The sequence below is a fragment of the Castor canadensis genome, chromosome 4 (assembly GCF_047511655.1).
Source record: "Castor canadensis chromosome 4, mCasCan1.hap1v2, whole genome shotgun sequence".
NCBI classification, from domain to species: domain Eukaryota; kingdom Metazoa; phylum Chordata; class Mammalia; order Rodentia; family Castoridae; genus Castor; species Castor canadensis.
This window is the reverse complement of record NC_133389.1, coordinates 124,472,711-124,484,838: the sequence shown is the minus strand read 5'-3', so window position 1 is coordinate 124,484,838 and position 12,128 is coordinate 124,472,711. Positions and strand designations below refer to the sequence as shown.

At 40.7% G+C, this 12,128-nt stretch overlaps 1 protein-coding gene across 1 annotated transcript in view; it reads right to left on the bottom strand.

Moving 5' to 3' along the window:
• Gorasp2 (golgi reassembly stacking protein 2) overlaps nucleotides 1-11,351 on the bottom strand; it is a 31,297-nt gene extending 19,946 nt beyond the window's left edge. Inside the window, exon 1 of the mRNA XM_020179941.2 lies at nucleotides 11,136-11,351. Within this exon, the coding sequence (XP_020035530.1) occupies nucleotides 11,136-11,198 (63 nt within the window). The 5' untranslated portion in view covers nucleotides 11,199-11,351. The remainder of the gene's footprint in view (nucleotides 1-11,135) is intronic.
• Between the last annotated feature and the right edge of the window lie 777 nt (nucleotides 11,352-12,128).

Genomic DNA, 12,128 nt, shown 5'->3' with positions numbered 1-12,128 from the left:
TCTACTACTTGAGCCACATCTCCAGTTCATTTTGCTCTGGTTATTTTGGAGATGGGGATCTCCTGAACTATTTGCCCAGAGTAGCCTCAAACTGAGATCCTCCTAATCTCTGCTTCCTTAGTATCTAGGGTACAGGTATGAGCCATCATCACCCACCCTGAGGGTACATTTTTATAACCAACCAATACTTTGACACTTTGTTATTTTTCCAACCATGAATTAAATAATTCCAATTCTTTAAAAACAAGAAAAAAATATTATTTGTAAAGTGTTAGGTGGAGAAGGGGAGACACATAATTTTTTAGTATGTTTCCTTTTAAAAATCAATTCCAGGACTTGAGGAGTGGCTCAAGTAGTAAAGTGTCTGCCTAGCAAGCATGAGGCTCTGAGTTCAAACTCCAGAACTGACAAAAAAAAAAAAAAATCAATTCCAGATGGGTGGCAGATCTAAAGGTCCAAGGGAAAATAATAAAGTTTCTAGAGAAAAACATAGGACATCAACTGAGACCTTCAAGAATGCAAAGATTTGGGGGACTGGCAGAATAGCTCAAGAGGTACACTGCCTAACTGGCAAGATTTAAGGGCTTGAGTTAAAACCGCAGTACTACCAAAAAGAATGTAAAGATTTCTTAAAATGGTCACCAAAAAAACAAAACAAAGCAAAACACAGCAGTAATTATCAAACGAAAAATTGATAAACTGCATCTATAGTAAATCTAAAACCTTTTGCTCTTCAAAAAGAGATAAGCAATTAAGACAGTGAAAAGATATACATGTCCAACAAAGGATCTATATCCGGTAAGAAATCCTGATGTTCTGCAAATCACTAAGGAAAATACAACCAAATCACAATGAGATGCCGATTCTCATCCACTAGAACAGCAAAAGTAAAAAAGACAGTAACAAGTGTTGGCAATGTTGTGGAGAAAATGGAACACTCACACATTACTGCTGAGAATGGAAAATGGTATACCATTATGGAAAATAGTTTGGCAGGCCCTCGAAATGTTAAACATAAAGTTGTATGACCAGGAATTCCACTCCTGGGTATATAACCCAGAAAAATAAAAGTAAATGCACACAAAAACCTGAACACAAATTTCATAACAGCATTACTTTTAACAGTTAGAAAGCAGAAACAACCCAACTGATGAATGCATAAACAAAAGGAATAATGTACTGTATTAATGTATATGACATGAATGAACCTTAAAAACATGTTATGTTAAACAAGTCAGTCAAAATGACCACATGCTTCATCATTACAATTACAAAATGTCCAGAACAGACAATCCACAGGCACAGAAATTAGGTTAGTGGTTGCCAGAATGTGGCATAGAGAAAAGGGGAGTGTTTATTCATGGGCATGGGTTTCCTTCTGGAGTCATAAAGCATTGCTGGAATTAGATGATGGCGATGGCTGCACAATTCTGTGACGATACTAAAAACATCAAATTATATATTTTATAGTATGCAAATTATACCTCAATAAAGCTGCTTAAAAAGACAGACAACAGCGGGTACTCAGGAGGCAGAGATCAGGAGGATTGATGTTTGAAGTCAGCCTCAGCCAGGGAGAGCTTATCTTGAAACTACCCCACAAAAAAGGACTGGTGGAGTGGTTCAAGATCACCTGCCTAGCAAGCATGAGCCCTTGAGTTCAGACCCCAGTGCTGCCAAAATAAACAAATAAAGAAATAAAGACAAATAAAAGATAGACAATATGCTAGAGAAACAGGGAAAAGATTTTAGTTGATACTAGACTTAAGAGGTTATTAAGTAATCAATAAATATGAAAATGCGGTTGACTTCAATTGTTACGGAAACACAAACCAAGACAATAATGCAATAACACTATATGCACATCAGAATGTTCAAAATGAGAAAGATGGAAAATGCTAAGGCTTAGTGAGGTGTACAATGCACGAATAAGGCAAGCTTATTCATTCAATAAGCTTATCTTATTCGTGCATTTATTACACAGTTTTGACCGAGTATGGTTAAAAACAGAAAACCTAAAAGTTAAAAAATAAAAAGAAATTTCAAAAGCAAAATTTCTTCATTCATGTAATGCAGCTGATGTGGAGAAACTCTCAGTCAGTCCTGCGTTATCATCGGTTGCATTTAAATCTCTGTGCGATCTGCTGAGTGTTGGCAGAAATAGGACAATCACAGTCCCAGGGTGATCCAAGCAAAAACACACGATTGTCTGAAAAATTACTACACCAAAAAGCACTGGGATGTGGTTCAAGTGGTAGATGGTGAAGCATGATTGTCCTGAGTTCAATCCCCAGTACTATCTCCCTTCAAAATGGGTACACACTTATTTCAGTATAATTAATGTGCTATCTGTAATAAACTGAAACTACACAAATGCCTATCAACAAGAGATTCACAGATTAATAAATTTGGGCACATTCTCTCAATGGAATTAAATACTTTAATGAAACCAAAAGTGTACAGCAATACACAACATAGATAAATCTCACCAGCAATATCTGAGTCAAAAAAGTCAGATACAAACAAGTATATTTTACCTGGTTCCCTTTAAGTATAAGAATAGGTCAAACTAATCTACACTGCTAGAAATCAGGACAGTATTTAGTACTGAAGTTACAAGTGACTTGCTCATAAAAGTTCATCAAGCTACAGACTTATGTGCTCTTTTAGTATACAGTTTTAAGTTATTCTCTAAAAAAGTAGAAATGAAATTAATCAAAGAATCTATGTACCACACCTTACCTCATATACTCAACAGTTTGAGAACCTGTAATTAAGGATTCTGAACAGTCACTATAAAGACCACAACATAATTTGCTCTGTTCATTCCTCTTTACAAGAACATATCAGGACCACTCTCTTTCCATCCCTCCCTCCCTCCCTTTCTCATACAGACCTCCTGGTTACTTTTCTTCTTACTGTGACAAACTGAAAGGAACCAAAGGGAGGGATTTATTTGGTTTATGATTTCAGAGGTGTCAGCCCATCATGGCAGGGAGGGCGTGGGGGAACAGAGCAGTTCAGGTCATGGCAACCAGGAAGCAGACAAGGGGAATACTGGAAGGGGCCAGGGCAAGATGTAGCTCCCAAGGACAAACCTCTAGTGGCCTACTTCCTACAACTAGGCCCGTCTTACCTTTTGCAGCTGCCCAATAATATCACTGTATGAATCCACCAAAGGATGAATCTACTCATTAGGTCAGAGCTCTCATAATCTAAGTAGAAATACAGACAAACCTGGAGGTATGCTTTACTAATCTCCTAGGTGTTTCTCAATCCAATCAAGTTGACAAGATGAACCACTACAACATCCAGAACTGAGTTTAATATTACTCTATACTACGTTTGGGTCATTTTGAAGCAATCCTTTTCTCTCTTAATTCTTCAACTGGGAAAGGGAGGAATCGCAGAGTAGAAGTTTAGGTAGAATTGGGAGTTTGACATTCTCCTAAATGCATTTAGTCTATTTATTTACAGAACTGCTAGCTTAAGGCAACAAAGACTGGAAACCACAAGGCTATTTTCTTAACACAAGAAGCTAAGTGGAATATAACTGTCCTTTTATTATTATAATGCCATTAAGTTCTTTCCTTGTAAAATGTAGTCCCTTTGAATGACTGTGTCTACACCATCATCTCCTCTAGCTCTCAATTTAATGTCACCATTCTCACTCTTGCGCTCCCTTTAAAAGCAGTAGAGATCCTAAATAAGACTAGAAAGTAAGTTCAACACAGGTTACATGTAAATGACTCACTTCAACTATACCCATAAATCTTCATGCTGTACATGAGTGCACTTATGTAATTAAAATGATAAAAAAAGATTTGGAAATATGATGCAATAAAAAATAAACCTTAAATCCTCCAGCTTTAAAACATTTTGTGGGGTGGGGGCTACTGTATGACTGCCAATGGGCAAGATTCCCTACTTAGGTCTTGATACATGTGCGGCAAATAATTTTGCAATAGGCCAGAAGAGGTCCCGCCTCAATGCTGAAACATTCTCCTCACATGTTCTTCCACAATACGCTAAAGGGCACGTTCTGATGCTGGCCTATGATATAAGCTGGAACATGCTAAGCAATTTGAAAGAAACTTTTAGGCTATTGGTAGCACACCAATAAGTCTCAGCTACTCAGAAAGCTGAGAGGGGAAGTCCACTTGAGCCCCCAATTTAAGGAAAAAATAAAAAACCAAAAAAGGAAATAAAAACCTATCATTACATATAGCAGCTTCCTAGAAAAGATATGAACATTAGGGAAACAATGATGAAAGAAATGGAAGTCTGCTCCCAAAGAAGAAATGATGGTATTTGTTTCTCAGGGATAGAAAACTTGATGTGTGACTTTGGACAACTCAGGTTAATCTCTCTGTGCTCCTGTTCTTTAGCTAGAAAGCAAGGAGGCAAATTAGCTGGTCTATAAGGCTGAATGACTCAAGTGACTAAGTGTCCCTAAGCTATCTACAGGTTCTACAATGAAGAAAATCAAATGCAGCAAGGTCATTTTAATTACAGACTCTTAATCATTTTAATGAATGTGTGTAGTTAACACTAGGGCAAAGCAATGAACAGGACACTGGCGCTCACATATATTTTAAAAAACAGACTTACAATGTCCTTAAAAATTAACAGGCATCGTATATGTGTGTGCTTTGGTGACTACGATTAATGGGTCAGATCGGATCCAAACTTATGTTTTAAATAGCAGCATATACAGGGTTAGGTACATGATCAAATGGAAATATTACCAAAAATTTTTACAGTTGGTATATTTTAGCGGGTATTGCCATTGCAATGATGATACGTGAGAGTGACACAATGCAAGGGTATCAGCTAACATTTATTGAGTCTTTATCATATTTCAGATTCTAAGCTAAATGCTTTACATGGACTATTTCATTTAATCCAAAGGATAGCCAATAGGCTGACAGTATTGTTTTAATAAAGTTACTTAGCACCACTCAATTATTTTCGAAATATTTTCACATAAAATGTCTAATGTGCGTTTTAGTGAAAAAGGCTGAAAGCAATATTATTATTCCCATTTCTCAGATAAAAAGAACTGAAGTTCAAAGTTTAAGGGGCTGTCCAAAGGAACACAATAAAGTGATGGAGCAGGGACTAGAATTCAGTGTGCACGTGTGGTCTTGATGGGTCTACTATAAAAATCTTCTGGAATACTTTCAGTGAATTCATGTACACAAGATGACACGGTGCCTTATTTCTCAAAATGTGTTTGAATGAGCTTGTTGGTGCTAAAAAAAGAAAACGAGGGAAGTGTAGTCTTCCAAAGTAACTACTACGATTCTGAGCTATGTCTTTAAACCCAATCATCTTACATTCAGATCACACCTTCCCAGGCAGTTTACAGTCAGATTCCAAAGCACAGATCACAAATATTTTTCAGTTTAGACTATCAATAATTTGTTAGTGAATCAATCAAAATAATATAAACCTCCCAGTAGGATATTAAAGGCAGCAAAATAAATATACTTGTGTCAGTGGTTATTCTAAGCTCAATTCTTATGAGCATGTCAGAGTAACTATTAAAAAAGTCCTGTTAGTATTGGGTCAGAAGGCAGCAGAATCAGTACTATGCACTGTACTCCTTACTGAAACCACAATCAGCCACTGACAGAAGGTCTCCACAGCGAGGATCTGGAGTCTTTAAAATTCACTTATATCATATAAGAAATGAAAGTGTACATAAGTAACAAGAGACTACCAAAGCCTACGACTATAAAGTTCATTTTCAATGATATTTGCAATTTTTAAAAGTATCTTAATGTTCATATAGCCTGCATTTCATGGTTTTAGTAAGCTGAAATATTTTGATTCTTACATTTGAAAGTAATTTCAAAGACTATTTATGAGTTAAAGAACTTCTTGGCCTCTTAAAGAAGAGACCAATTTTTTTGGAGGGGGCAAGACAGAATCTTCAGGTGGTGTTTGGTTATAAAGCTTTTCTAATTAAAACTTTATATTTGGAAAACAACATCAACCCAACTGTTTTCCTTTTACATATTCTTTTCAGAATGGGTGAAAAGGGAGAATTTTATGTAGTGAGATTTTTTATGTTTTTCAAAAGGGCACACGAGTTAAAAAAGTTTGAGAAACACTGCATTAGAAGAATAAAGAAAAAATTGTGACTGACTTGGGCTTGGTGATACTTGCATGTAATCCAGCACTCTGAAGGCAGAGGTGGGAGGATCATCAGTTCAAGGCCAGCCTGGGCTACATATTAAGACCCTGTCTCAAAAAGCCAAAAACTGGAGATACAGCTCAGTAGTAGCTTGCTTATGTGCAAGGGCCTGGGTTCAATCCCTAGCACTAGGAAAAAAAAAAAAAAGACCAAACATTAGGAATTCATGTTTTCAAACTAAGTATTAAATTGAAATCTCACTGCAACAGGACTTCGTGTAGATCAGTGAGGCACCATTAAAACAGAGCAGTCCCATCTGGTAGTAAATACGGGCTAGGTGTTCTGCTTTCTACAGAAACATTCTGTTTGAAGCATTTTGTCCTCTGAAGGCTACATCTACATGGTGCCCAGGCTGCCTCGAATGGCTCAGGGGATAAAGACCTGTTATTAAACTGAAGACTCAGTACATCTTAGTGACCCTTCCTTCAAAGCATCCATCACTTCAAAATCTTTCCTGCAGGAAATTACACAGAAGAGCAAACAAGACAGTTCCCATGTCCCCACACTGGTGTGAACGTTGGTTTGATAAGACTCTCAAACATCTCCTATTTCAGAGAGTTTTCAGTGTAGAATGGAATTAATTTGAATATTTTAGTTCAGAAACAGGTCCTATTAATGAGCATCCATGAGACCACTCCAAAGGTGTGGTTTTGAAAAGAGCCCTTTTAGACTTACTTGACAACTACTGGCAAACTTAAACAAGAAAAACAAGAATTCTGCATTCAACATACTTCAACTTAGAAGGTAACTTCTAATAAAACTCAGAAGCCCTGACTAATAAACTTTTTCTTCCTCATAAGGCTTCATAAAAAGTAAAAAAATCTTCCAATAGCAGCGCCCTCCCACCCCTTTTGTTGGAGACAGGGTTTTGCTATGTAGCCCAGGATGGCCTGGAACTTGCTATGTACCCTAGGCTGCTCTCAAACTCATAATCCTCCTGCCTAGTCTCTCCAGTGCTGGGATTACAAATGTGCAACATGTGCTCAGCATAGGACTCCACTTTTTAAAAATAACTTTTACAATAATACTTTTTATACTATTCAAGTATTTTATTACCACTGCAAAAATTCTAGAAAATACATTAAAATTGGAAAGGAATATAAAAATGTTGCCGTCTACAAATAATCCTTTTAGTATCCTGGTTTATTATTTTTCAGTTTTATTTTCCTGGCTGCTTTTATGTATGTGTATGTATAGGGTGTTTGTAACTCAATTTTCACTCAATGCATCACATTCTAGTCAGTGCTTAGATCTTCATTTATTTCACAACAAAGCTGTTCGATGGTTAAGTTGGAAAACTAACATAACTTTTGACCATATTATACTTGAATATGTCATGTCACTTAGGATCTTTGTGAAACTGGCTAAGGGGCAATGTAAGTTACAGAAAAAGAAAAGACTATGAAAAATATTTTAACAGCATTTACTTTTAGATAGTAGAACTTATCTGCATGTTCTGTAATGAACAGATACAACATGGTAATTCACTAAAATGAAGATTAACATTTATATAAATAAAACCTTAAAATTCAGTAATTTGGGGATAAGTTGTGTTTTTTTTTGGTGTGGTGGTAATTTTTTTTTTTTTTTCCTGAGACAGGGTCTGGCTATTATAGGCCAGGTTGGTCTTCAACTTGCAATCTTCCTGCCTTAGCCTCCCAAGTGCTGGGATTACAGGCCTGTGACACTACACCTGAAGGGAAGTGTACATTAAGTGAAAATTAAAAGTAAGATTTAACACTGTTGATATGTTCTTTGTGGTACTGGGTTTGAACTCAGGATCTTGAGCTTGCTAGGCAAGCACTCTTTGCCTGGGGCTGGCCTCAGCCCACTACTCTCATACTTATACGTCCTATAGATCTGGGATTATAGGCATCCACTACTATGCCTGGCTTATTTGTTGAGATCTGGTCTCAATAACTTTTCCCCCTGAACTGGCCTCCACCTTCCTTTGTAGCTCGGATTTCAAGCATGAGCCGCAGTGTCCTGTTTCAACATGTTCGTAAAAATAGTAAAGACTAGAGAACAAAATGTTTAGCACCAGGAGGTGCTGGTTAGTCAAACCGTGGTATAACAGATCATCATAGAGCTAGCTGAGAGCACGAGGCAGAGCTCTATATGAGACTTTGCAAAGATTGCCAAGTCAAGCCACCAAACAAGACAAAGCGTGTAACAGTAATATCATAGGTGTCCAATGGTTACAAAAAGAATCAGAACCAGTGAAGAGGTTCTTTTCTAGGCATAAAACACAGATGACAGGCTCCACAAGAAACTTTCTATAGTGGTTAGTTATCTTTGGAGTGGGGCTAAGGAGTTGAGTATCCAATATGATCACGACCACAGGGAAACATGAACCAAGGTGTAATACATAAAAAGGAAGTACACTGCTTAAAGTAATTTTTGGATCCATTTCAAAGCTGTCCTCTGAAGGTTTTTTTTTTTTTTTTTTAAAGCAGAAACTGACAATGAGTATCAAAAAGATGATGGAAAAAATGGAACATTTATTCTACCAATTATGGGAACTCATGAGATATCAGTAATATGATAGCAGTGGATCTAAAGTATCTCTAAAGTAAATGGTATTATAAAATCCAGTCACAAGTTTTTGTTACTAACAAACGGAAGTGGTTATCAAAAAAATTCTAAAGAAGTCTGTCTAGAACTCATTGAATATTGGTGTTTTATCCCAAGATTCTCCTGCTACACTTATTTCAGTTTACAAATTCAATAATCCAGCAGTGGAATACACTGCTGCACATCTAGGCAATAATAAATGAAAGGAGCCATTTTTACAGGTTAAGATTTAACATAATATTTTCCCTTCAAAACAAAGATAAGGAAATCAATCACAGAATTAGAGTGGGCTAGGAATGTAGCTCAATGGTAGAGTGCTTGCCAAGCATGCACAAGGCCCTGGGTTCGATCCCCAAGACCACAAGAAGAGGGGGAGGGTGGAGCTCTAAGACCACAAAAAAGGGGAGGGCTGAGGACAGAGCAGTTTAAGAACTCAGAAACATTCTCTTAAAATAGATGATCCATAAACCTGCCTTTAATAAAACACTAGGAATTATTCCATCTTTTTCTTTTGGGACAAAGTTTCACCATGTAGCCCAGGCTGGCTTCAAACTCACAATCCTCTTATCTCAGTTCCCCCTACCCCAGGGCTAGGATTACAGGTTGGCTTTCTCCCTAATGTTTCTGAAATCAGATCTGTAGATAAACAACACACCTGCACTACTGAGTATCTGTGAACACCAATTTACTTAGATGTAGCTATATAAAGAAAACACGTTAACTTGTCTTATGTTGGAGTGAAATCATTAGCAGAAGTCACTGAATTGGAGCCCTCTTGATGTGTATGGCTGTTTTTCAGATACTCAAGACTTTTTTCTACTCATTAACATTAATGTGTTTTACTGACTTTCCCTGAGTGTATATATTATAAAAATATCACAAATTCCCAAGGATTCATGGCCACAATCAGTCACTTTGAGAACTGGCTGGTAACTGGATAGTATGTCCAGAGGAGACAACTCAAAATCAGACCACAGAGTAGAGAGAGCATCACTGCCACTAATTCTCACTTCACATCTGGGTCCTGACAGTTGTCTTTCCATTTTCCCTATCAACATAGCTCCTGAGGGTTTGGTTAGCTGAAGGGAATAGGGAAGTAATATGATTTATTTATAGACTCCTTTTTCTTTGTGGAAAAAAACCGTAATTCCTACCAAGAGTGTGGATTCAAAAGGCATTTTTGCTGGAATGAACGATCAGAAAGGTGATGTATCATGGCCCCATCACTCAGATACTTGGGTAAATTAGGAATGTTATCACACATACACATACATGTTGGTGGTACTGGTGTTTGAACTCAGGGCCTCACACTTGTTAGACAGGCGCTCTACCACTTAAGCCACTCCACCAGTCCAAGGATGATATTTCACCTAAAACATAGGACCTCCAGCAGAAAATGATGGTGGCACCAGGACACGTACCCTCTTGGTGGAGATGCTCTTGCTTGCAAGAAGCTAAGATCTAGTGACACTCTACTTTGTTCCTAAATGACGGAGCAGACCGGGACTGCTCTATTCGTCGTGTTAGCACTCATACAGGTGTCATCGCACACAGCCATCACGCTACTACGAAAATCTCTGGGTTCTTGGTTCCACCAGGGAAGGACAGCGTAGCTTTACAACCCAGGTGCTCGTGGGCAGGTGCCTGCGGTTGCTTTCCTCCACTTAGGCAAGTTATTTCGCAAACATCCCTCTCCAGTAACCTTCCCCGCTGTGGATCTCCACCTTAGTCTCCACCACACCCTCGGCAGTCTCCGGAAGGACAAGGACACCAGCTCCCCCTCCAGAAAAGGTGCAAAGGACGGCGGGGGGTGGGGCTGGGGGTGGGGGTGAGAGAGAGTTGCTGTCAGGGTCGCGAGACAAAAATCAAGTACAGTGAAGTCGGTCAAATCCAGATGGAGGCCACGGATTGCCCTCCCTGTCCAGTCGGCCTTTGCAGACGTCCAGCCTGCGCGGAGGAGGGGCGACACCTGGCGTCGTATCCCCGCCGAGACCGAGGTGCTCAGAACACTCTGGGCAACCCCAGAAGCTGCTCCACCACGCCTTTTGCAGACATTGCTCAAGCCCTTCGGAACTCTGAAGGCTAAGGCTGAGGGAGGCGAGGAGGCCGTGCCCGAAAGACAGGAGCCACAGCGGCCCCCTCCCAGGACTGCCTGGCCGCGCGCGGCCCGTCCTCCCCGGCGCGGCCCGGGCTTGGGGCGCTGCGGGACGAGAGCGGTCCCCCACCCCAGCCTTGCAAAGGAAGCGCCCGCTGGTGCCGCGCCGCAGCAGGATCCGGCCGGCTGCCCCGGGAGGGGCCACTGGGGCCTCCCCCGCCGGACCCCGCCTCCACACACTCGCTGCTCCGTCGCAGCCCTTACCCGCAGAACGTGGTAGCCTTCCGTGCCGCCGCCCGGGATCTCGACGCTCTGCGAGGAGCCCATGGCGGCGGGCGATCAGTGTGGCCAAGCCGGGCTCTGCGCTGCTCCCCTCCCCGCGCACCGTCCACTCAGCTCTTCGGCGTAGCACTTAGGACGTGGCACTCGCTGCCGCCCGAGAGCCGGGCCGCACAGCCCGCCGGGAGATCGTCGCCGAGGCAGCCCGGGCCGCAGCGACGCCGCAGACAGCGCCACCTGTCGGAAGCCACTGGGAAGACCCCCAGCGCGCGAGAGCAGGGCGGGGCCTAGTCGCCTCGCGAGAAAGCAGAAGTGCGCGAGGCCCCCTGGACGCCTTGCTACGGAGCTCTCGGATGGACAAAATTCATTTAGACGCGTTCTCATGCTCCGAAAGAAAGGTTGCTTGCTTGTAGCGCTCCCTGGTGGCCAGATCCAGAGCAAGGACTGCTGCTGAAAGAAAGGATTCGCTAGGTTTACAGATCTTGTCCCACATTGCACAGCTGAGGGTAATCCGTAGTGTCTCTATGCAAGCTGAATACCACCTCTGCTCAGCTCACTTTGGTAAACGAAACGTTCTCTGCAGAAATCAGCTGTCCCAAAGAGTCATGAAGCCCACACCGCGTTTTGTTTTGTTTTTTTTGCTTTTGTTTTTCTGTCCTCTAATTGTGAGAACAAAATCAGAGAGTCAGTCATAGTCCGAGTGGGAAGCACGATTGAATTTCCTTGGGGTTATACCGCCAGTCCTACTCCCCTGCTGCGTCAGCGCCTTCTACTTGCTCGCTCTAAAATCCCCAGTCGTTGTCATTGTCCAGTGGCCAATTTGATCTTGTCTGCTGATGCTTTACAACGTAATCTACGTGTTACTATCCACGAAGTATCCTAGCTCCAAATATTTTACTTACCTCTATCATATCTTCAGCTAAATCCTCTAATTTAGGTAGAGGAATTAGTAGATGACATCCGAAGGGACCAGGTCGG